A 23,847-nucleotide genomic window follows, 5' to 3' on the forward strand; every position below is an offset into this window, starting at 1 on the left:
AGCTCTCACCCCTCCCGCCATGCTTAGGCAAGTACGTCCTCGGTCCGTCGATATGCTCTGGCTCGGCAAGTGGTGATGGCGCTGTTGGTCTTGGTGGCTCTGATCCTGCTGGTCCTGCTGGTGGTGGTGGCCGCACTGCTACTGGTGGTAATGGTACAACTCGGGCACCGATCTGTCTTGATTGTGCTCGGCTCAAGTGTGACAAGTGTGGAGAGAGTGTAGAGGCTGCTGAAGAGCACATGGAAATCGGTCAACTGGTCTTCCATCTAGACTGCTTTACCTGTACTACTTGTCATGCTCCCATTGCTGATGCTGATACCTTCTCAGGTCAGCCATCTGCTCCTCATTGCCTCTCATGTACATCGCTCGCGGCTCCCGTGGTGGTCACCCTCCCAAGAACCTGCTCCACTTGTCAACAGCTCATCACAGACCCATCTTTCTTCTCCATCCACAACGATGAATGGTTCTATCACTCGGACTGCATGGCCTGCGTCACGTGCGGTGTTGATGTCTCGCAAGCTTACTTTGAGCGCGACTCGCTCCTCTACTGCCGTGAACACGCGCGTTCCGCCTTCAAGGTCCGCGGCGCCGACGAGTCGCCCGCCTCCTCGGCCTCGTCCAACTCATCCGGACGTGTGAGTGGTCCGCGCGGCTCGCTCCACCGCGCCTCTGCCTCTGTTCCTGCTTCTGATCTCGCGCCTGCGACCTCCTCGCCGCCTCCTGACGACGAGCGCCCGCCCGATGGTGCCGCCGTCATGGCGCCGGAGCTCGTCGTCGACCAGCGGACATCCCGGGTAGAGTCGGCCGTCATAGAGCCCGGCAAGGTTGTCGCCGCTCTCCCGCTGGCCACCGAGATCGACCAGGCCGACGCGCTCGCCTTCCTCTCCCAGCTCATGGACGAGGAAGATCTGTCGTACTACGCAAACTTGTCCAAAAAGGACATGAAGGCGAGAAAGAAGCGCCAAAAGGCCGAGGCCAAGCGCCGAAAGAAGCTCGCCAAGGAGACCGGCGCATCCCATCCCGACGCCGCCGACACGACCTCTTCGTCGCCGTCTGCCCATCCGTCCGACGCACCCGACCTCAAGTTTGATGATGGCGGTGCTGTTGTCGGCGGCTCGCCCGCTCGCCTCGTCGAGCGTCTCACCTACGAGCGCCACCCGACCCCGACCTACATGCAGACCTTCATGCTCACGTTTCGGTCGTTCGCCACCCCGCGCGAGCTGGTCCAGCTCCTGGCCCGCCGCTTCAACACGCCCACCCCCGCCACACTGAGTGACGAGGCCAAGCTCGAGCACTACCGCCAGACCCTCGTCCCCATCCGCCTTCGTGTCCTCAACGCCTTCAAGTTTTGGATCTCCACGCACTGGTACGACTTTGAGGCTGACGACGGCCTCTGCGACGTCGTCATCGCCTTTGCCCGCAACACGCTTGCAGCCTGCATGCCCGGCCCCGCCGCCGCTGTCGTCTCAAAGATCGAGCGCATGCGCGCGAGCGGCCGCGAGTCGGCAGTCGCTCAGCTTGCCCGCAAGCAACCCAAGCCGGTTCTCCCCAAGGTTCTCAAGGCCAACCCGGACCTGGACATCGCCGCCGCACTCGCGGCAGGCCCCGATGCCGCGCTTGCTCTCCGCGACATTCCGCCGCTTGAGCTTGCGCGTCAGCTGACCCTCATCGAAGCCGAGCTGTTTGCGCCGTTGAGCCGCGCGAGTGCGTCTCCAAGCAGTGGTCCCGTGTCGACGCCGCCGGCAACTCGGCTGCCCCAAACATCTCCGCCATCGCAGCCCGGTTCAACACTGTCTCCCGTTGGGTCGCTTCGGCCATCGTCTCCGAGCCCGAGCTCAAGAAGCGCAAGGCGCTCATGGCCTACTTTCTCAAGGTCGCTGGCAAGTGCGCCAAGCTCAACAACTTCAACTCGACCATGGCCATCCTCGCTGGCTTCCACTCCTCGGCTGTCTACCGCCTCAAGATGTCATGGGACGGCCTGCCCAAGTCCGCCGCAAAGGCTTACGCCAAGCTCGAGGCGCTCACCAACTCGGCCTCCAACTACAAGCAACTCCGCGCTGCCCTCCGCAAGTCCAACCCACCCGCCGTCCCCTACCTCGGCATGTTCCTCACCGACTTGACATTTGTTGAGGATGGCCTCCCGGCATACATCGACGCCGCAGACGCCGCTCCTTCGCCTCGCCTCATCAACTTTACCAAGCTCCGCAAGGTCGCCACAGTCATTCGCGGCATCCAGCTCTTCCAGCACGAGCCGTACTCATTTGTCGAAGTCCCCGCCCTCGCCCGCTTCCTCCGACACGACCTCCACCCGCTCACAGACGACGACATGTATCGCCTCTCCCTCGACATCGAGCCGCGCGGGGCCTACAAGTCCAAGTCCAAGTCCAAGTCCAAGTCATAGTCATGGTCATGGTCCCTAATCGTAGTCGTAGTTGTAGTTGTAGTCAGCCTGCTGATCTCGCCCTCGGATCAAACGCCACAGCTCTCTCCCTCCCTCTCATGGCCTCCGCCCTCCACACCATTGTCCTCCCGATCGTCATTGCAGCCGCCCTCGCACTCCCCGTTGTCTACTATCTCGCCCACTACCGATCGAACCGGACCATCAACTGTGTACTCTCTGCCCCTGCCGCCGCCCTCTATGCCTCGCTCGCTCGCTATCTCCCGCCGCTCGCCTCGGCACCGAATCCGCGCGCTGCCGCCGCCTCCGCCTCGCTCGCCGCCTCGCTCCCGCCAGCCATGCTGAATGACGTCTCATCAGCCGCAGTCTCCTACCTTCGCACTCGTGCTGCCCTTGTTGTCCTCGGCGGCTCGCTCGTCGTCCTCGCCGTTGTCAACGCCGTCATCGTCTCCGCCGCCGCCTCATCATCGACTTCGGCTCCGCTTGCTCCGGCGCCGCTGCCGTGGTGGATCGGGGCGCTCTCTGTCGGCGGCCCGCTTGTTGTGGGTGCCCTCCTCCTCACCCATGCCGCCGTCACCGTCTCACCTGCTTCCCTCGTTGCTGCTGCGTGCTACCTCCTCATGTCCTTTGCTCTCCTCGTCTACCTCTTCTCCTGCTACGCCTCGCCGTCTCCCTGCCTCCCGCCTGACGATCCGGACTTTGACTCGTCGCCGGCCATCGCCTCGGTCACTGCTTTTCTCCTCCTCGCCACTGCCATTCCCTGCTCGCTGATTGGGCTCGGTGCTTGCGCATCGTGGCGATACTCGGCGGCTGGTGCACCCACGCTTGCCCTTCTCCAACCCACCACTCCCTCGGCCTCGCTCTCTGCTTCGCCGCCGTACTCGTACTCGTACGACTACCTTTACTCGTACTCGTCCGATTCGAGCTAGGCTATGCCGTGACCCAAGAGCTGTACTCGACGTCGCGGTAGCCTTCGGGATCGGCTGCCCGCTGCGCGGCAACGTCGTCGTAGATGGCCTTGCGGTGCGGCGACCACTCGTGTCCGGTCACGCCCGCCACTCGGGCGCAGTATGCGTCCCACTCTTCGAGCCGGTGGGTGTACCGGGCGTGGACACCGCGGGCTGCACGTTTGCGGTCTTGTGCAGCGGCGGCCTCGGCCCTTGCCAGTGGGTCTGGCAGCGTTACCCGACCGGCCACAACAGCGGCGATCCAGCGGGCCTGGACCTCGAATAGCGGGAATGGGATGACCTTGAATGGAATACCCACAAAGGCGAGCTTCTCGCCGAGGTGGGTATGCCAAAGGTGCTCGTAGAGTGGCTCGACTCGGGCCTCATCGATGACTGTGACACTGCTGGCGCGGTCACTGCGGCGGAGGAAGGGAAACACGTAGCGGTAACCCGTGCACACCACGACGGCATCGATCTCGGCCACAAGGCCGTCGTCGAACGCCGCCGCCCGCCCATCATCGCTGAACCCGCGGAGAACCGGCGCCTCGATGACCCCGGGAAGACGCACCGAGTCGGCGAGCTGTGCACCAGCTCCTGGCTCGCTCGCTCGCCGGTGCGAGAGGATGACTGTCTTGGCCACCGTCGCCAGCTCGCGCGCTATGTCGATGCCCGACGGCCCGGCGCCAAGGACGAGGACCCGCGATCCAGCCCAGGCCTCGGGCGACCGGTACGTGTGCGAGTGGATGACCCGTCCGCGGAACCGCTCCCACGCCACCTCGGTCGGCCACTTGGGCTCTGAGAAGTGGCCCGTCGCCACCACCAGCGCATCGACCTCGGTCTCGATCTGGGACTCAGCCTCGCCGCTCTCGCGCTTCAACGTCGTTACCCGCCACACACCAGCCTCGACATCAAACACTGCGTCCTCCACTCGGGTGCATGTCTGCACGTGCTCGAGGAGGCCAAACCGATCGGCGTAGCTCTCCAGATACGCGCCCACCTCGGTGTGATGCATAAATGACGGTGCCTCATCCGGGAACGCCATCTCGTCAAAGGCCATAACTTCCTTGGGCAGATTCGTCCGCAGTGATGCATACAGCGCCGATCCTGCCGGCCATCCCCTCTGTCCGGCAGCAACAACAGCTGCACCTGCAGCACCCGATCCCGATGCCGATCCCAATCCCTGCACAGTGCCGGATTCCGATTCCTGCACAATGCTCGATCCCTGCCCAGCACCAGCGGCACCAGTCCCTGTACCCGTTATGAGCTCAGTGCCCTGCCTCGCCTCGATCGGCTCCGGATCAAAGACCCACGTCCCGCCGACCTGTGGCGCCTGTTCCCAGGCGACGACCTTGACGGCAGCGCCAGTCACTTCTGGTCCAGTTAGCGCACGGACGACCGCTAGCCCTGCAGCACCAGCTCCGATGACTCCTACACGCATCATGACTTCTTCTGCTATGCTTCCGCTTCTGCTTCCTCCTCAGGCTCCCTCCACGCGTCTGTGAGTGAGATGGTCGCCAGGACTCGCCGCTAGCTCGCCACCCGCCACGACGATGCGACCATCAGCGACGTTGATGAGATCGCTGCGGCGGCCAACATTGAGTTCTTTCCCCTCATCACGCCAGCCAACTCGTGCTCGAACTCGTAGTGTTGGTCAGTCAGCCGGCGTTCTGTATGCCGATGTCGTGAGCATCATGCCATGATGATGTGAGTGGGTGATGGAGACGGTGTGGCAGTGTCGATCGGCTGCGATTGCTGGTGATGGAGACGGTTTGGTTGCCATGGGCTCGTGATGGTGATTGATGTGGTTGCCATGTGTTGGTGATGGAGACGGGTGTGGTTGCCATGTTGGTGATGGTCACTGATCTTGCTGCCATGTGTTGGTGATGGTCATCGGCCATCAGTTAGTGATGGCGATCGATGTGGTGGCAGTCTGGCTGTTACACCTGGTGATGCTGTTGGGTTACTCCCGGTGGTGCTCGGTCATTGAGCTCCATCACACAACAACCGCACTCAAGCCAATACTCGCCGCGCTCGTTTCGTTCAGAGTCGAAAAAGTGTCGGTCGAGGCCATGACCTTGGCGAAAGTGTTGGGGAGTTAAGAACGACGAACGGCTCTGCACCCTTCTCACAAATCGTACGTCGACTTGGGTAGTGTGGCCTATGCGAGGGGCACTAGTGTGAGCATGCGTTCTCCCCAGATACCCATACTCTGCACACTGCTAGTATATACCTAGGCATACCCCGTAGCTGCTTTCCCATTCTCGCCACTCGCCCCATGCGTACATACCAGCCTCTTGTTGTTGCCCTGCCGGCCGCCGGCTTGGTGATGAATTTGTGACCACTGCCGGACGACCACACACCGTCACCGCACCCGCATATACGATAGCGGGCGATTAGGGACTACCCACACGGACAGAAGCAAAAACATACCATGGTTACACTCCATGCCAAGTTTCGGCTCTGTTGGTGAGAGTATGCGGTTGGCCGAGCAGGTAGAATGGGCCTGTGCCCTCCGGGTGGCGGATGCCAATCTTTGTTTGTGTTTGAGTGGAAGGGCTCGGGCATGGGTATGGGCATAGGCATGGGCATGGGCATGGGCATGGGTGTTGAGGCAGACATGGGACTGACACAAGAGGACAGTAATCAAAGATGCCGCACCACCGTGGTTACCGCATGGGCACCCGCCACATGTTCTCGCGTGGCTTCCGCAAGCACGGCAACATCGGCCTCAAGACGTACCTTCAGCAGTACAAGATCGGCGACTTCGTCGACATCAAGGTCAACGCTGCCCAGCACAAGGGTATGGCGCACAAGTTCTACCATGGCCGCACTGGCCGCGTCTTCAACGTCGACAAGCGTGGCGTCGGTGTCATCGTCAACAAGCTCGTCCGCAACCGCATCCTCCGCAAGAAGATCTCGGTCCGCATTGAGCACATCAAGCCGTCCAAGTGCCGTGACGAGTTTGTCAACCGCGTCAAGGAGAACGCCCGCATCACCTCGGCGGCCAAGGCCCGTGGCGAGAAGGCCCACCCCAAGCGCCAGCCCGCCGGCCCGCGCGAGGGCTTCACCGTCAAGACCGACATTGCCGAGGTCGAGGACATCGCTCCGCTCGCCTACGAGAACCTGTTCTAAGCCATAAACGTAGGAAACAAAAACCACCTTGATCTTCAAATCCCTCTTCCCTCTTCCCTCTGTCCTCGGTCCGTTCCTGGTCACCATCGTCGTTTACACCGTCGCCATCATGTCCGCCACGTGGACTGCTAGCGACGCCTCGCGCGAGTGCAGTGTCTGCGCCTGCCGCAGGACCCGTAGCGACTGCGCGAGGGCGGCAAGCTCGCTGGTTGTTGCACCCGCGAGTTTCTCAAGCGAGGTCGCGACGCTGCGGGCGATAGGCGCAGCGGGAGCGAGGCCGCGGACGACAACATCGAGTTCGTGCCGGGCGTCTCCGAGCGCGCGGCTGAGCGACGCCTCGTCGACTGCCACCTGTTCGAGCGGCATGTGCGCGGTGGTGTGTGCGATGGCGGTGCCGATCTCACTATATGCAGCCTCAAGGGCGGGGAGCTTTCGGCTGACCGCGAGGGCTGGGCCGCGGGCAGCGGCGACGACGTTCTGGACCCGGTCGAGGGCGGCGAGCTGGCTGAGGGCGGCGCGGCGGGCGGCGGCGAGCTCGCGTGCCCGGTCGAGGGCTGCCTGCAGCGCGACAACAGTCTCGAACGCCTCGACTTGCTGCACGCGCCGCGCGGCCTCCAGCTTGGCAAGGACAAAGTGCCAATGGAGCTCGGTCGAGGCGAGGAGGTCGAGCTCGCGCTTGGCGGTGGCACCGACTCGCGATGCGCGGTTGCGAGCAGCCTCGTTGCGGATCGATGACTGTGGTGTGGGACGAGCGCGGGCAGCGTCCTGGCGTGCAGCCGACTTGGGCGCAGCCCGCCGCTTGCCGGTCGATGCAAAGTTGAGGACCCGCTTGGTGGCGGCCATCGACGGCGTGGCCGGCGCGGCCGGCGCAGGCGCAGCGGGAGCCGCCGCAGCCGACCGTTTTGTCGAGTTGCGGAACCGCGACGCCACGGGCTTGGCTTTGCGGCTGGTGCTCCGTGCAGCGCGGAAGGCTGCAAGCGCCGCCGCCCGGTCTGCCGGCGTCTCGGCCGCAGCAGGGCGGCGCATGACCCGCAAGCCTGATGGAGTATGTCTTGTCGGCGAGGAGGCCACAGGCAGTGCCGCCGGCGCTGGCCTACTTACCGGCTTGGTTGCCTGCTTACGACGGCTCTTCTTGACCGACGACCGTGGCTGGCCGGCGCGCGGGCTGGCCTTTCGCGCCGCTTGCTTGCGCGAGGCTGAGCGGAATCTCGAGGCGACGGCCTTGCGCTTGCGGCGCTTCTTGCCGGTCGACGGTGGCGGGGCAGCGGCAGCGGCGGCAAACGAGACCTCCATCGATGCGTCGTACGATCGATCGAGGTCTGGAATGGACGAGATCGACGAGTCACACGAGTCGGCCGCTCGAGCTGGTGTGTTGAACGATAGAAACGATGAGGCCATCGGGGTCTTGTTCACCACCCGTCGCGGTGTCGGCGGCAGCGCATCCAAGTCGACCACCGGCGCGGCACCATAGCGGGCCACAGCCGGATTAGATGGCAGGCGTGGCTGGAACGAAGCAAAGGCAGAGCTATGAAATCCGAGGTGAGCACGATACGTATGTGTGTATGCGTGGAGAGCGACCGAGCGAGAGCGAGATGGACGCCAGTGTCGGGAGATCGTGCGCGTTGATGGTTGTCGGTGTCGGTGTCGGTGTTGGTGTCGGTGTCCATGTCGGTGTCGGTGTCCATGTCGGTGTCCGCCCAGCCCCATTGCCATCCCAGCCAACACATCATCCACCACATCATCATCATCATCATCACAATGAGTCCCCCCCCCCCCTCCCCCCCTTCCGCGCTTTCTCATACGGCATCCCACGTACAGATCGGTTGCCGGCGAAGCAGTGGCAAACGTCCCACCCACAGCTTTTCCTCCTCCACACACATCTGCTTCCGGAGATGACCGTAGCGGCTTGACCACCCCTGCCTGCGCTCCCTGGACCAGAGGCCGACTTGTCGTCAAGCAGACCACCGACCCGCGCCGCCCGTACCTGTCCAACCCCATGACCATATGAATAGTGAGTGAGTAGGGGGGGGGGGGAAAGGGGGGGGAGGGGGGGGGGAGGGCAGGGCACGTACAGTGAGCTCATCCAGTGCAGTGTGTTGCTGCCTGCACGGCTCGGCCTCTCCTTGGCTCGTCGGCTCGTCGGCTCGTCGTCCGGTGGTGGTCAGTCAGCTAGCTAGTTGGGCTGGTTGAGCGGTTGGCGGGCGGGCTGGCTGAGCGGTTGGTTGGTGGTGGCGGAGCTGATGCTGATGCTGCTACTGCTACTGCTACACTGCGATCAGTCCTCTCCGGTCACGGGCAAATGACTTTCAAGCCGTAGATCCTCCTTGCCTTGCCGATCACCTAACACTTGACCGTGCTGATCACCTCGCTGTCGTGATGATCATGGTCCATGTCGTACCTACCTACGGCCATCATTCCCTCATTCACCCTTTCCCTCCTCATTCCAACCATGGCCATCGTGCTCTGTCTAGCCATCCCTATGCACTCTATACACTCCCCCCCCCTCCCCCCTCCTTCTCCCAAACCCGATCGCATGGCAAAGTCCGATCGGATCGACCCGATTGCAGCCCTCTCACCCTAGCCAACCACACAGCTGTGTACAGTGCTCGACGTATCCACCTCTCTCACCTTCCCCTTCCTTTCCCCCCCTTTTTTTTGATATTGGTACGATAACAATCACACAGCCTCAAAATTGCACAGCCACCCATGGTTGCAACAAGGACGTAATGATGAACGAATCATAGACCTGTTCCTATGCGGGAGTACCCCCATGCGGACTAACATGCTTCTGGCACCTGTACTGAACCTTCTTGTTGTATCCATTTTGGCCCTTTACCCCCCACATCATCTCTATCCCCCTCCCCCTTCTTCTTCTCCCCCGTCTTCTTCTCCCCCGTCATACAATTGTGTTAATCCCACAAAAAATACTCACACCCTTTTCCCACACTCCCCCCTCGTACACAGCCATGGCCTGACCCCCACCCCCTTCCAACCCCTCCGACCCCTCCGACCCCCTCCTGACACTCTCTACACCCTCTCTCTCTCGCCGGTGTCTCTACATACCGTATCCCCTCTCCGCCCCCCTCCTCCCCTCAAATCACCGACTCTTTCGACTCGGTCCGTCGTCTTGGTACGCTCTCACGTGCCCAAGACCCCCCCCCCTCCCCCTCTCTCCTCCTCCCCTCCCCCCATCACCCCCCGCATCACCCCTTGCCCATGACGACGAACTTGTTCTGGAACCTCTCCATGTCAGTCAACTAGAAATTCGAATCCCGAGGCACAATCTCATTCTCTCTCTCTTGCTTCCCTGCCCCCCATCCCTCCCTCCCCTTCCCCTCTCTCCCACCCACTTACCCCTCTCTCAGCCGATCTCCCTCTCCCTCCCTCTCTCCTCCTCCGATCGTTATCCCGATGTGATCCCGATGTCCACAGGTATGTCCACCCTCTTCCTATCTCTTTCCGCTGCCATTTCTACGTTCGCTGCGTTGATGATCATCCGAGGCATTTGTCTGAACCGGACGACTGGCGGAGAAGGTGATCCAGGAGCGGGCAGATCTCCCTTTGGGAGTTCTGCTTGTGGTACTCATGTTTTATGAGCCCGTGCTTCTGGTTCGCCTTCTCTTGCCTCGTCCACCTATGCTGACAAATAGATGACGAATCTGAGCTCGATCACCCCCCTCCCTCGCTCTCTCTTCCCCCCCTCCCCCCCCTTCCCTCTACATCCCCAATCCATCATCCAACTCACTCTCTCACTGATCATCACAGATCCCCTCTTCGTATTCCCTTCACTTCCTCCCCAACTCCCTCACCCCCTTCAACGCGTACGTCCATCACTCTCTTCCTCTCCCGCCCCCCTGGCCGCACATCAAGACGATGATGATAACTCTGTTCCTCGAACATACCCTAACGCCGTCCACGTCAATGCTGTGGCGACATGAGGACATTTTCTCACTATCCATAGAATCGGAGTTCTTGATTTCCCCTCCTCCTTGCCTCGCTTCCTCTTCTTCATCTACTCACCTACTTCTGCCTTTGCTCGTTTACAGCAGCCGTATTCATTAACACCCATCATTGTCATTGTCACACCGCTTGCGTGATTGCAGAGTCGACAAACACGTCATCCACCTCGGAGTAGTCGGAGCTGAGCGGGCAGAGCTCCGAGTGGATTGGCGGCACGAGGAGGACGTCGAGGTCGATGAGCGACGACAGCGAGGCCTCGGACGAGGCTGGGATCTCGGCGTCAAACTCAAGCATGTTGATCAGTGACTGCGCCCGGACCCAGAACTCATTCAGCCGCCAGATCCCGTCCTCGGCCGCTGCGGCCTCGGCAAGTGACGCCTCGCGCGAGATAAGTTTGCGGTCGGCTGCCGCCTGGATCGACGACAGCAGAGAAGCGAGGACATCTGACACCGCACTTGCGTACGATGCTAGCATCGCCGTCAGTGCAGACGCACAGTGCTGCTCCGCAGCCAAAACAAGCTCCCGGAGCGCTCCATCCATCTGCCGGCAAAAGTACGCTTGCAGCGCATCCTTGGACACGCACCACCGGCTCTTCGACTTGACCTTGACCGCCTTTTTGAGCGACCAGGAGAAGCCGAGCGATCGCGACGTCCGCTCCTCCAGCAGCTCGCTCCGCTGGCAAAAGTGACCCGCCTCGCTGTTGTTGTCGTCGTCGTTACTGCTTCCGCCGCCTCTCCCCGATGACAGCAGCTCGAGCGAGGTCTGCAGCGCGTCTGGCTCCAGCCCGAGCTCCGGAAAGGCCACCGACACGTCGAGCAGCTCCGAGACCATGATCCGATACTGTGCAAGTAGTGGTGCAAGATGCTTCTCCACAAGCGCCTTCAGCTGGACAGAGACTGGCTTTGTCACCGCCACCAGCTCGGCCACCATGTCGTTGCGCGCAGACTGGAGCGCGAGCTCAAACAGAACCGCCACCTCGTCCAGCCAGTCGAGCGCCGCATCCTTGGTCTCAAACACAAACTGGCCCGACGACAGCACACACTGCGTCACCGAGCCCTCATTCTCGCTCTCGCTCTCGCTGCTGCCGCCGAGCACCTCGTCGTTCGTCTCAAAGTCAAACACGTGCTCCATCATCACCACCAGCGACGTCGGCGCCTGCGGCAGCTGCCGCACCCATTCGCTTCGCACAGAGCACCACATGGCAAACAGCCGCTGCCCGCCAGGCGTAAACACATTGTCGAGCTGCGTGAGAAAGACGCCGAGGCTCTTGTCCAGCTGCGAAACCACGATCTGCCCGCCGGCCTCCAGGACCTTGCCTAGCGCTTCGTTGATCTGCTCGTGGTTGACCTCGGAGACGACCAGGAACGTCTGCAGCGACGCCAGTGACGTCGAGCACACCGCCAGCTCATCCACCAGGCGCGCCCGGAGCGGGAGCGCCACATGTTGCACCAGCTTGGCCAGAGACGCCCGAAGCGCAATGGTCGTCGCGTTCGCGTAGCAGTACTGGAGCATCGACTCGAGTGGCGCCTCGAGCCGCGACGCCGCGTACACTGCCCGCGTTCCCATCCGGAACGCTTCCACCTCGCCGCGCTCCACCATCCGCGGGTAATTGTGCGGCGCGTCCCATGTCTCGCCATACGCAATTCGCGCAAACGCCTCCACCCACGGCTCGTCCGCCGCTGCAGGCACCTGCCACGGGTGGCTCCGCGCGTAGTTCCGCGCGTGGTTCGCAAGCTGGGCGTACTTGGCCGAGACCGGAAAGACCCGCGATGGAGGCACGCTGCACGACGCCAGCGCCGCAGTCACCGACTGCGCCACATACTGCCGCACCCCAGCCTCGTCTAGATCTTGTCCGGACGCCTCGTTCCGCTGGTCAAACTTGTTGACAAACACAAAGGCGTCCTGCTTGAGCACAGACAGCACCGAAGACACCTTGTCCTGCAACTCAGCCTCGGCTGTCCCGTTGAGGCTCGCAAAGTCGAGCACCAGCGCAACCACAGACGCCTGCTGCAAAATGCCCTCCACAAACGCAGACAGTACAGGCATGTCCATCTCGTTTGGCCCGGGCGAGTCGATGAACGAGAGCGTGCCTGAGAGTGCCAGCAGTGCCCGCACGTCGGCCTCGGCCTCTCTGCTGCTCTCGACCTCGACCTGGTCTTCGGTCTCTGTCTCGATCTTGACCTCGACCTCAGCGTGGCAAGGCACGTCGGCTTCCTCCCCTTCATCCTCGTCGTCCGAGTCCGAGAGCGATATTCCGATCGAGGAGCACGACGAGTCGCCGCGCTCACGGAATGCCCCGACATCGCCCTCGTCAACGCCACCAAACTCGCCGCTGCCCTCGCTCTCACCCACCACCAGCGAGGCAAAGCAAACCAGAATTTGCGGGAGGTCAACAAGCGCGAGCGGGCGCGGGCCCGGCGACGACGACAAGTCGCTCTGCGGCGGCGGCGCCTCACTGGCGGCGCCCGATGTGATCTTGACCACCTGGTCGAGAATGCCGGCCCGGGCGCCAGCACGAAAAATGTCGTTGACCTTGACAAGCGTCGCGTTGATGGCAGCCTCGCCGGCCACGGTGTACTCGCCGGCGTAGCTGTCAAACCAACCGAGCGCGGCACCCGGCGTGCCTGCTGGCGCCGTCAACTCGGTCACCAGCGACGACGACGCGCCCATGTCGAGGTCCTCAAACGCGGCGGCGCCCGGTGCGAAGAGCGCCGCCCTCAGTTGGATCACCAGCATTCGCAGCGTCTCAACACACGATGCCGGCAGCCGGAGGGTAGGCTCATGCTTGGTCGGGTCGTGTGTGATAAGGGTAGGGAGGACAGTCATGGCTGTTGCTCGCGACGGCACCACGTCGGCGCCGACCAGGCCCGAGATGGTCGACGACTTGCCGGCATTCATCACGCCCACCACTCCGACGTAAGTGTTCGACGAGACAACGTCGACCGCCAGCTCGTGGAGGACCGCCGGGAGCTGCGCTGCCAGCGTGTCGAGCAGCGGCAGATGCACCATGTCGCGAAGGAGCGACTCAAGGAGAGCGCAGAGAGTGACAAGCTCCTTCTGGAAGGTGACCGTCTCGAGCACCGCCCGCGCCGCGCCTGCGGCGTCGTCGTCGCGCGCCGCCGCCGAGGCTGCAAAATACTGTGAGAGCGCGGCGTACTTGGCGGTGATCCGAGACACCAGATCCACTAGGCCGGCGTCGGGGATCCGCGGCGAGCCCGGGTTACGCCCGCCGTGGTGCGATGCGGCCCGCGGGCGGACCGGGGTCACAGCCGGCGCAGGCCTTTCGATCAGATCCATAAAGGCCTGCAACGCAGTCCGCCCGTCCGACAGCTGCATCGTCTCAAGCAAGGCCTGCGTCGAGTCGTGGAGGACATAGCACGGAGTGTATACAGCGCCAAACGCGGTTTCGGGATCCGACAGCACCTTGGGCTTGAGAAGAAAGAGATGCAGCCGTCGCGCGCTTGGCAGTAGCGACAGCGCCGCAGCTTGGCCACCAAGCACAGGCACTTTGCGGGTGAGCAGCTCGATGACCATGCATGCCAGCTCGGCAGTCATGAGCGGGACAGTGTCGTCAAAGAGAACCGCAAACCGGGAGAGGCGAAGCGGGTGACAAGCTGCGCAAGCAGGGCGCTGTTGGCGGGCTCGAGCCCGAGGCGCAACAACCACGCAAGTGCTGCAGACGCCTGTGCCGTGTTGACTTCGTACACTAGCGCGTCCGAGAATGTCGCCGACGACGCTGTCCTCAGCAGCGCCAGAAAGACGCATGGAGGAACGCTGTCCTCGAGCAGCGCCAGCGACGCCAGCCCGCTGATCGGCTCGGCCGAGAAGGCTCCTAGGTGGACTGCAGGCAGCGTGACTTGCAGCGAGTTGGCCGGTGAGACTCGTTGCGCCCGCACTGTGCACCACTTTGCCCAGACTCTGGCCACCGTTGCCTGCTCGGCCTCACTTCCGGCGACCACAATTGTGACGCCGTCGAGATCCGACACCATCAGCGGGGCGTTGTCGGTGCTTCGCAGCACAAGCGGAGCAAGCTCGTTTGACTTGCTTGCCACTCGCCAGAGTGAAAAGTGCAGCGCCGAGGTGTGCAGGGCGTGCTCGGCGAGGATGGCCGGGATGGCCGAGGCAACTGTCGCTGCAGAGAGCACAAACATTACGGTCCACAGTGGACTCGCAGGTGTTGTGCTATCGCGATCAACAGGCACCGACTCTAGCAGCGCCCATGGCGAATCGGTAGCCGAGCGCTCTGCCTTGCCAAATGCAACAAAGGTGATCGTTACAGGGAGTGCTGCTTGCGCCGGTAGGCGGCGCGGAGGTGACGGCTCGGGATTGGCGGTCGCGATGGACGGGCTCGCGCTCGGCTCCAGCGACCGTGACCGCTGGATGGCCGACCGGGCTGAGAGCAGGGCGCGCTTGCTCTGCTTCGATGGCAGCGCTACTGCTCGTTGGCGCATGCGCCGCCGCGAGAGCATGGGGTCAAGCGGAGCCCGCACAATTCGCGGGCCGCCGCCGTACTTGGCCACCACGTAGTCCCAAGCCTCAAACGAGACTACACGCGCGTGCGGTACCGACGCCGCCACATGCGAAAGAAGCGGTGCAGTGCTGACCGGCGGTGGCGGCGGCCCGCAGCGACCGACATGGGCCATCCACTGCTGGAACCAGTCGGCGGGGAGAAGGCAACCGTGGCCGGTCGGAGTCAGAGCCCGGCGTGCGACGTCGATTTCGACATCATCGACTTCTTGCCCATCTCGATCACCTTGGAACTCGCCATCCAAGCCCCTCTTATCCCCAGCTTCCATCATTCTCGCTGCGGCAACGGCCCTGATCTCGGCGCTGGACGTTGATGCGTTCAGAATGTCTCTCTCCACCTCTACACCCGACGCCGTTGTGATTCTCCTTGCTCCGATCCGTCTGCGCGAAGACGCTGATGGCGACGACGATGGCGACGAGACAAACGATGCAGCCCCAGCCCGAGCCCCAGCCCCCGTCCCAGCCCCAGCCCCCGTCCCAGCCCCAGCAGCGGCCGTAGATAGCGGAATCGACGTCACATTCGATGACGAGGACGACGATGAGCCGTGTAGCAAGCCATGGGTATTCCCTTGTCTTCTTCCGTCTTGATCATTCCTGCTTCCCTCAGCTGAGGGTGATCCAGCACTCTCAGCACCATTTGATGATGGGCTGGTAGAGATGGTTGACAAGGTGGTAACTCGTCGTAGTCTCCGGTTGAACAGAGCCATGTCGGGTTAGCACGGCCAGACGGACCCTTTCCGCCCCCTCCCCTTCACAGTCAAAGCAGTCAGTCCTGGTCAGCACAGCCCTTCCCACCAGAGGAAGTCACGTGACCTGAGACAGAAATGTATGAGGCTTCCCTTGGTGGGGAGGGGAGGTGTGTGGTGGGTGTGTGTGGCCTGTGTTGGGTGGGGGGAGGCGTGTGTGACGGCAGAGGCTCTCCCGCCGTCTCGTGGCCAATGTCCTTTTTGCACATTGTCATGGGAATTGTGTACTTGGCGTGCGGGGGGGGGATGGGGGGATGACGCGGGGCTTGGTTGCTCTGTGCTTAGCATCTGATCTCTCGTTGGTCGCATAACTCGATCCCTCTTTGCCCCTGACCCATCACCAGACCCGATCCCCTCTCTGCCCCTGACTCATCACCAGACCCGATCCCCTCTCTGCACCTGACTCATCACCAGACCCGATCCCCTCTCTGCCCCTGACTCATCACCAGACCCGATCCCCTCTCTGCCCCTGACTCATCACCAGACCCGATCCCCTCTCTGCCCCTGACCCATCACCAGACCCGATCCCCTCTCTGCCCCTGACTCATCACCAGACCCGATCCCCTCTCTGCCCCTGACCCATCACCAGACCCGATCCCCTCTCTGCCCCTGACCCATCACCAGACCCGATCCCCTCTCTGCCCCTGACCCATCACCAGCCCGATCCCCTCTCTGCCCCTGACTCATCACCAGACCCGATCCCCTCTCTGCCCCTGACCCATCACCAGACCCGATCCCCCCTCTGCCCCTGACCCATCACCAGACCCGATCCCCCCTCTGCCCCTGACCCATCACCAGCCCGATCCCCTCTCTGCCCCTGACTCATCACCAGACCCGATCCCCTCTCTGCCCCTGACCCATCACCAGACCCGATCCCCTCTCTGCCCCTGACCCATCACCAGACCCGATCCCCTCTCTGCCCCTGACCCATCACCAGACCCGATCCCCCCTCTGCCCCTGACCCATCACCAGCCCGATCCCCTTCTGCCCGACCAGTCCTGCTCGTGCCCTGCGCCCGGCCTGATCCCTCCTCTCCCCCACGCCTCGCCGCCCTCACCCACCTCACGCCACCTCACGCCCTCCCACACCCTTGACTCCACCGCTATGATCCGCCCCACCGTGTTTGAAGTGTGGGCGCAGCGTGCTCTGAGCACGACGCTTCCTGCGGGGTGCGCGTGGGCTGTGGACTACGTGTCGGGCAAGGTCTCGTCGGCGACGGGCGGACGGGTGGCCGGGGTGGAGGCACTGGTGGGCAGACGGCGATACGCGGCATGGGCTCTCCGGGCGCTCATCGAGAGCCATCACATGGTTCTTCACCACGGCTCCTTTGCCGAATCTTTTTATGGAATGAGAAGACGATCAGCTGATGCGAGTTGCTCAGACAGATCGCTCTCGCTCATCGCCCGCATCCTCGCTGCGCTCATCGACATCGCCCTGCCCATCGTCAAGGCTGCCGCTGACGAGTGGTACGAGGACGTCCGTGGCGTGGTTGCGCCAGCAGAGATCTCCGGGCTTGAGGCCTGGCAGATCGAAGACGAGGTGGTGCAGGATGGGTCTCACCTGCCGGAGCGTGCCGCAGAGGTCGGTCCGGACGTGGACGAGGTGTGGGCGCGACGGGAGGCGAGCTGGCGGTGGCTGATGTGGATGGTGCGAGTGGCATGGCGGCGGATGGGCCGGCAGGCGGTGGTGGCGATCTATCCGGCGCTACATGCTGTGTACGTGCTGGCGTTCATGTTGTACGAGGTGCTGTACCTCAACAAGATGACCGACTATGCCTCGCCTGTCCTGCATCTTCTCGGCCAGCAGCTGGTCCGCTCGTCGGCCGCCGAGCTCGAGGCCTCGCTCTCGCTCTCGTCGCTCATCCTGCCGTCAGCGGTAGCAGCGTACGCACCGTCGGCCCTTGTCGCCGCTCTCGATGCGCTCAAGTACGCGTTTCCGGCCTCGGTCCTCGGCCACCGCATGGTCTCGTGGTGGAGCTCACGCGACGAGACCAATGCCGCGCCGCTGCCGGTTCCTGCGCCGCCGCCACCGCCGGCTGGGACCGAGGACGTTGCTCGCGGCGGGTGCGCCATCTGCGGTGCGGTGCCGCCGGCGAACCCCTCGTTTGTGCGGACGGGGTATGTCGTTTGCTTTACCTGTGGGAGTGAGGCGCTCTCGGCGTGTGGGGTGTGTCCGGTGACCCGGGCGGCGCTGCCGACGGCTGAGCCTCTCGATGCGCTGCACAAGCTGTACGTTGACTAGCTACGGGCGGCGCTTGGCGTGGCAAAGGTGGCAAAGCCGTGGCCGTCACCCAAGATGAGGTTCTGCCAGACGGCGCCGTCGTCGATGCGGGCAGCCACGTCGGCGAGGGCGATTGGAGTTCGCTGGTCGGCGAGGACGAGCTCGCCGGTCGGTGTCTCCCAGTGGGCGGCCGAGCCCCAGAGGCCGTAGGCATGCATGTGACTAGATCCGGTGACAAAGACCGAGACGTGGTCGCCAGCGGCGGCAGTGTGGACGTCTGAAAGGCTTTCGAGATGGGTGACGCCCACAGAGACGCGCTCGGCGTCGGCGAGCGAGTCGATAGGCGTCCCGCCCCAGCCCCAGGTAAAGGCCATGCCATCGTCGGTGACGGCGACGCCGTGATGAACGCCGAGAGCGAGCGAGGCAACATGGGCAGGGAGCTTGGTAGCGTGGCGTGGCTCGCCGACGGCAAACAGGCGCTCGCCGGTGAGCACTTGGCCGTACTCGTCGTTGCCCCACAGGTAGACGTCGCCGTTGGCGAGGACTGCGCCCGAGACGTCGCCGCCGGCGGCGATGGACCGGGCAGGCAGCGGAAGTGGGACGTGATGCAGAACAGGGCCCGACGATGGGCCCGAGGTAGGCACTCCGAGCTGGCCATCGGTGTTCCGCCCGGCAGCCCAGACCCGACCATCGACGTCGAGCGCAAGGGTATGGTCCAGGCCACAGGCGAGGTCGACCAGCGCTGGAGGCTCTGATGCGTCCGGGACCAGCGGCGAGGCCATGAGGCCGGTGACAGAGCTAAAGACGGTAATCTTGGCCACGTCGTGGGCCAGCAGGACCGCCCCGTGGCACCGGCCGAGATCTGCGGCCAGAACGCCGGCAGCACCACCTGGCGGGAGGGCCATGATCTTGCGGCCCAGGACCCCATCGTGGCCGGAGAGCACCAGCCGAGCGTGGACATCGACGGCCAGGGTCGCCACACCGCCAGCGGCCAGGATGTCAGCATCAGCTAGTGGAGCAGCAGCCAGATCAAGCACGTTGTCGGTGATGGCCACCAGATCCGGCACATCGAGAGATAGCCCGCCGGCCATGGTCCTCGGCGAAGCCGGCGCCTCACCTGGAGGCACCAGGCACTGTCCGCACTCGCCAGCCCCAAAAGCCACCGCCACCGTATGTGCCGCTCGAGCAGGTGCTACGGCATGGCTACGGCACACCGCCCGGAGTGCATGCATCGCTACGCGAGTGGTGTCGCGTCGAGTGGCCGAGGCTGGGACCGGCTTGCCCCTTGATCGGAGAGGGCACGGTATGGGGATGGATGGTGGTGGAGAAGGAGGAGGAGGAGGAGGAGGAGGTAGGGTTGCAGGAGGAGGTAGAGGTGATCGTGACGGTGGTGATGGCGATGGCGATGGTGTTGGTGATGATGATGGTAGTCGCTCTGGCACTCGTTGCCCCAATCGTTGGCCACCCACAATCAATCAAACTCTCGTTGCCCCAATCGTTGCCACGATCAATCAAACTCTCGTTGCCCCAATCGTTGGCCACCCACAATCAATCAAACTCTCGTTGCCCCAATCGTTGCCACAATCAATCAAACTCTCGTTGCCCCAATCGTTGCCACGATCAATCAAACTCTCGTTGCCCCAATCGTTGGCCACCCACAATCAATCAAACTCTCGTTGCCCCAATCGTTGCCACAATCAATCAAACTCTCGTTGCCCCAATCGTTGGCCAGCTCACCTCCCGTTCCCGACCAACCGATTGACGCCTCGCAACCGACCGTCTCTCTCCATTCCCTCGGCCATGGACGCGGAGGACGTGGCCATCAAGTCTCAGTTCTATGAGTTCCTTGACGCAGATGTACGTTCTCTCCTGCAAACCCTGCCCTTCCTCTCCTCCCTGTACCCTCCTCCGCCGCTCCCCTGAGCTCCCCTCCCCTGCACTCCCAAGTCGTGGGATGGGGTGCTCCAGCGGGTGGCTTGTCGGGAGTTGTGGCCGGTGGTGTGGGACATTCGCCAACGATTGTTTGTTGAGAGAGTGATCAATAGATTTGAGCGACAGCCTTTATTTTTTGGGTGGTGGGAGGCATGGGGTGTACGGGGGTGTGGGGATAGCGTGAGGAGGGGAGAGACTCACAGTCAGCGGTGACAATCGGGAGAGGTCATACAGGCAGGTCAGGGAGTGTACATGGACAAGGTGCGCGAGATGATGCGGAAGCACCAGCGGCGGCTTATGGTGTCGGTCAACGACCTCCGGGCACACTCGCCGCATCTCGCCAAGCACGTTCTCACTCAGCCGGCAAAGTATCTGTTCCTGTTCGAGGCTGCCCTGGCGGAGATTGTGGCCAAGGAAGCGCCGTCGTACGTTGACCCGGATCACCCGGTGCGGATCGGGTTCGAGGGCTCGTTTGGCCTGCACCATGTCACCCCGCGCGGCCTTGGCGCTCATCTGCTGCACAAGATGGTCATGCTCGAGGGCATTGTGACCAAGGTCTCACTCGTCCGGCCCAAGATCGTCAAGTCGGTCCACTACTGCCCGGCGACCAATGAGTTCTCCTCGCGGCAGTACCGTGATGCCATGGACCCGTACGATCTGCCGACCTCGTCGGTGTATCCGACCAAGGACGAGCGCGGCAACCCGCTCGAGACCGAGTACGGACTCTCGTCGTACAAGGACTTTCAAACGCTGGGCGTGCAGGAGATGCCGGAGCGTGCACCCGCCGGGCAGCTCCCGCGGTCGGTCTCTGTAGTTCTCAACGGCGACCTTGTGGACGCGGCCAAGCCGGGCGACCGCATCCACATTGTGGGCATCTACCAGGCGCTGGCCGGGCGGGCCGGCTCGTCGACCAACGGCGTCTTCAAGACCGCCATCATTGCCAACGCGGTGCAGAAGATGGGCAAGAACTCACTGCAGCCGGTCATGACGGAGGACGACATTGCCCACATCAAGTCTGTGGCCAAGCAGGACGACGTGTACCGCAAGCTCGCCTCCTCGCTCGCACCGTCGATCTTTGGGCACGACCACATCAAGCGGGCGTTGCTGCTGCTTCTCCTGGGCGGCGTGGAGCACAACTTGGAGTCCGGCACGCACATCCGGGGCGACATCAACATCCTCATGGTGGGCGACCCGTCGACGGCCAAGTCGCAGCTCCTCCGCTTTGCCATGACCATTGCACCGCTCGCCATCTCGACCACGGGCCGCGGCTCATCAGGCGTGGGACTCACGGCCGCTGTCACGACCGACTCGGAGTCGGGCGAGCGGCGGCTGGAGGCCGGCGCCATGGTCCTCGCCGATCGCGGCATCGTGTGCATCGACGAGTTTGACAAGATGTCCGACATGGACCGCGTCGCCATCCACGAAGTCATGGAGCAGCAGACGGTGACCATCGCCAAGGCTGGCATTCACACCTCGCTCAACGCCCGCTGCTCGGTCCTTGCTGCCGCCAACCCCATCTACGGCCAGTACAACACCTCGATCTCCCCGCAGCGCAACATTAACCTGCCGGACTCGCTCCTCTCGCGTTTTGACCTGCTCTTCATTGTCCTCGACACCCGCGACCCGCAGCGCGATCGCGACATTGCCGTCCACGTCCTCCGCTCGCATCGCTACCGTGACCCGCACGCGTCGGGCGCCCTCGCCTACGGCTCGAACCCAACGAAACCGTTGTGGAGGAGGACGTCGAAGACGAAGCCCACGCCGGCGCCGACACCACCACCGAGATGTATGAAAAGTACGACCAGCACCTGCATGCCGACCGCGGCCCGCAGTCGCTCTACTCAGTCGCCTTTCTCAAGAAGTACATCCACTACGCCAAGTCGCGCATCCAGCCCTCGCTCCGCCGTGAGGTCGTTGACTTTATCTCCAAGGCCTACTCGGAGCTCCGCTCCAAGGAGGATAACAAGACGCTACCGGTGACTGCCCGTACGCTCGAGACCATCATCCGCCTCTCGTGCGCCCACGCCAAGGCCCGCCTCTCCAACGAGGTCGAGCAGGACGACGTCGTCGCCGCCCTCGAGCTCCTCAACTTTGCGCTCTACAAGGACGCGTCAGTGGTCAAGCCGACCCGGCCGCGCGCCCCGCCCGCAGACTCGGACGACGACTCGGACATTGATCTGGGCTCGGACGATGATGATGACGACGACAACGGCGCAGGCCCTGGAGACTACGAGGGTACCTACGACGAGGCCGGTGCCGCCGTCGCCGGCGGAGACGACGACGACGAGTTTGCCTTCCGCGACGACGACGCCTCCTCGGCCTCCAAGCGCACCACCCGCTCGTCGCCGCGCAAGGTCCGCGCCTCGCCGCGCAAGGCTATGGCTGTTCCGTCGCCGCTCAAGTCCAAGTCCAAGGTCGCGAACACGGCGGTCCGCTCCTCGCCGCGCAAGGCCACCAAGAAGGCCGCCGCAAGCTCGTCCCGTGCCGACACCATCGACGCCAACGCCTCGTTTGACACGCTCATCGCCGCCGGCGACGTCGTCAAGAACTATGTCGACGACATCGACGACGCGCGTGTCAACGAGTTCCGTCGTGCCCTCTTCCGGCTCTTCAAGTCGCGCACCAGCGAGGAGGCTGTCACCCTCGACGCCGTCCGCACCGCCGTTAACGCCGACGGTGCGGCCTACAGCACCCGCGAAATCTACGCCATGCTTCTCGAGCTCGAGGAGGAGGAGAAGATCATGCTCTCCGAGCACGAGGTCTACCGCGTGTAAGAAGTACGTGCCGAGTTAACTGAGGACGCGAACAGTATCCTGGTGTGTACCACCCGCGAGATCTACGCCATGCTGCTCAAGCTCGAAGAGGACGAGGAGGAAACCATGCTCTCCGTGTGCTCTACCACACGTGAAGTAACATGCCGAGTTAACTGAGCGAGCTCATGCTTGTTTGGGTGGGTGTATATTGTGCGTGGTGCGTAGAGGGGGCTACAGATCGGTGTGATCGGCTGGCGCAGGAGCCGTCTCCGAAGCAGATCCGGCGGACGGGAGTGGGAAGTCGTTGCACACCTGAGCCCACTCATCACAGAGCATGAGCGGGATGTCAAGGACAGTATCGTACGAGTCATGGATGTAGTCAAAGAGCTCGTCCTCGTAGGCCTCGACGATGCGATGGCAGGCATGAAGCGGACCGTCCTTCTCAAACACGCCCATCTGAACATTGGAGAAGGAGCCACCAGCACCGACATTGACATAGTCCAACGATCCGTCGTCGTTTGTGGCCACCGCATCAGCGCCCTTGAACGACTCTGAGCAGACCTCCTCCAAGATCTCGTACACCCGCGACTCTGATCGCTGATAGCGGACATACTTGTACGATCCGTCTGCGTTTGTCCGCGATCCATGCATGACCGTCGACGTAGGATGGACAGCATTGACCATGTCGTCGATAGCCCGTCCTGTCGCCCTGCACACCCCACATACATGCTCGGCAGGCAGGCCGGCGTACCGCAGCCGGCGGACCTTGCCTCGTCCGGCAGCCGGCACCACCAGCACTGCCAGCACTCCGAGCAGGGCCATCAGTGCCACAGCAGCAGTGAGAGAGATCCGCATTGGGAGGGTTGTGTGAGTGTGAGTTGGGTGGTAGTGGTAGTGGTAGTGGTGGTGGTGGTGGTGGTGGGGGTGGGGGGTGTGTGGGGGTGGGGTGGGTGGGCAGAGGCGGCTCTGACGTCAGAGAGTTGACGGAGGAGACAGGGAGAGCGGGGAGCGGGCGATGGTGACTGATGATGATGATGGGGGTGATGACGATGATGATGATGGTGACGATGATGATGATGGTGACCATGATGATGACCATGATGATGACGATGATGATGATGGGGGGTGATGACCATGATGATGATGATGATGATGATGATGATGATGATGGGGGTGATGACCATGATGATGATGGTGATAGTGATGGGAGTATGAGAGAAATCGTGGGTGAG

General features: G+C 62.9%; 8 protein-coding genes across 8 annotated transcripts; 4 read left to right on the forward strand and 4 right to left on the reverse strand.

Moving 5' to 3' along the window:
* Nucleotides 1–482: 482 nt before the first annotated feature.
* AMSG_10120 (cell division control protein) lies at nt 483–2,401 on the forward strand (the record flags this gene model as incomplete). Its single annotated transcript, XM_013898242.1, has 2 exons — nt 483–1,653; nt 1,680–2,401. 2 exons carry the CDS (start codon nt 483–485, stop codon nt 2,399–2,401), a joined length of 1,893 nt encoding a protein of 630 aa, XP_013753696.1.
* A 927-nt stretch (nt 2,402–3,328) lies between these two features.
* AMSG_10122 (flavin-containing monooxygenase FMO GS-OX3) lies at nt 3,329–4,786 on the reverse strand (the record flags this gene model as incomplete). The annotated part of the gene is made up of 2 exons (XM_013898243.1): nt 3,329–4,449; nt 4,600–4,786. The coding sequence occupies 2 exons, from the start codon at nt 4,784–4,786 to the stop codon at nt 3,329–3,331; spliced, it is 1,308 nt and encodes a 435-aa protein (XP_013753697.1).
* Nucleotides 4,787–5,994: 1,208 nt separating this feature from the next.
* AMSG_10123 (ribosomal protein L21) lies at nt 5,995–6,477 on the forward strand (the record flags this gene model as incomplete). Its single annotated transcript, XM_013898244.1, has 1 exon — nt 5,995–6,477. One exon carries the CDS (start codon nt 5,995–5,997, stop codon nt 6,475–6,477), a length of 483 nt encoding a protein of 160 aa, XP_013753698.1.
* Nucleotides 6,478–6,570: 93 nt separating this feature from the next.
* AMSG_10124 (uncharacterized protein) lies at nt 6,571–8,162 on the reverse strand (the record flags this gene model as incomplete). The annotated part of the gene is made up of 2 exons (XM_013898245.1): nt 6,571–8,002; nt 8,056–8,162. 2 exons carry the CDS (start codon nt 8,160–8,162, stop codon nt 6,571–6,573), a joined length of 1,539 nt encoding a protein of 512 aa, XP_013753699.1.
* A 2,339-nt stretch (nt 8,163–10,501) lies between these two features.
* On the reverse strand, nt 10,502–15,556 carry AMSG_10125 (uncharacterized protein). Its single transcript, XM_013898246.1, has 2 exons — nt 14,049–15,556; nt 10,502–13,980 (listed from the first exon to the last, which is right to left on the reverse strand). The coding sequence occupies exons 1-2, from the start codon at nt 15,234–15,236 to the stop codon at nt 10,558–10,560; spliced, it is 4,611 nt and encodes a 1,536-aa protein (XP_013753700.1). The 5' UTR covers nt 15,237–15,556; the 3' UTR covers nt 10,502–10,557.
* A 1,258-nt stretch (nt 15,557–16,814) lies between these two features.
* On the forward strand, nt 16,815–17,914 carry AMSG_10126 (uncharacterized protein; the record flags this gene model as incomplete). Its single annotated transcript, XM_013898247.1, has 2 exons — nt 16,815–17,787; nt 17,859–17,914. 2 exons carry the CDS (start codon nt 16,815–16,817, stop codon nt 17,912–17,914), a joined length of 1,029 nt encoding a protein of 342 aa, XP_013753701.1.
* Nucleotides 17,915–19,730: 1,816 nt separating this feature from the next.
* Nucleotides 19,731–22,636, forward strand: AMSG_10128 (DNA replication licensing factor MCM3; the record flags this gene model as incomplete). The annotated part of the gene is made up of 3 exons (XM_013898248.1): nt 19,731–19,787; nt 20,097–21,537; nt 21,612–22,636. 3 exons carry the CDS (start codon nt 19,731–19,733, stop codon nt 22,634–22,636), a joined length of 2,523 nt encoding a protein of 840 aa, XP_013753702.1.
* A 210-nt stretch (nt 22,637–22,846) lies between these two features.
* Nucleotides 22,847–23,714, reverse strand: AMSG_10129 (transmembrane protein 4; the record flags this gene model as incomplete). The annotated part of the gene is made up of 2 exons (XM_013898249.1): nt 22,847–23,316; nt 23,639–23,714. 2 exons carry the CDS (start codon nt 23,712–23,714, stop codon nt 22,847–22,849), a joined length of 546 nt encoding a protein of 181 aa, XP_013753703.1.
* Nucleotides 23,715–23,847: the final 133 nt, after the last annotated feature.

The sequence above is a fragment of the Thecamonas trahens genome, assembly GCF_000142905.1.
Source record: "Thecamonas trahens ATCC 50062 unplaced genomic scaffold supercont1.57, whole genome shotgun sequence".
Lineage (NCBI taxonomy): Eukaryota > Apusomonadida > Apusomonadidae > Thecamonas > Thecamonas trahens.

Excerpts from the sequence above, each read along its gene's own strand:
- AMSG_10125 (XM_013898246.1), bottom strand. The coding sequence starts at position 15,236 with ATGATGGAAGCTGGGGATAAGAGGGGCTTGGATGGCGAGTTCCAAGGT. Across the intron at positions 13,981-14,048 it reads GCGCCCTGCTTGCGCAGCTT|CTGGCATGCATGGTCATCGA; the intron begins GTCACCCGCTTC and ends ATGACTGCCGAG.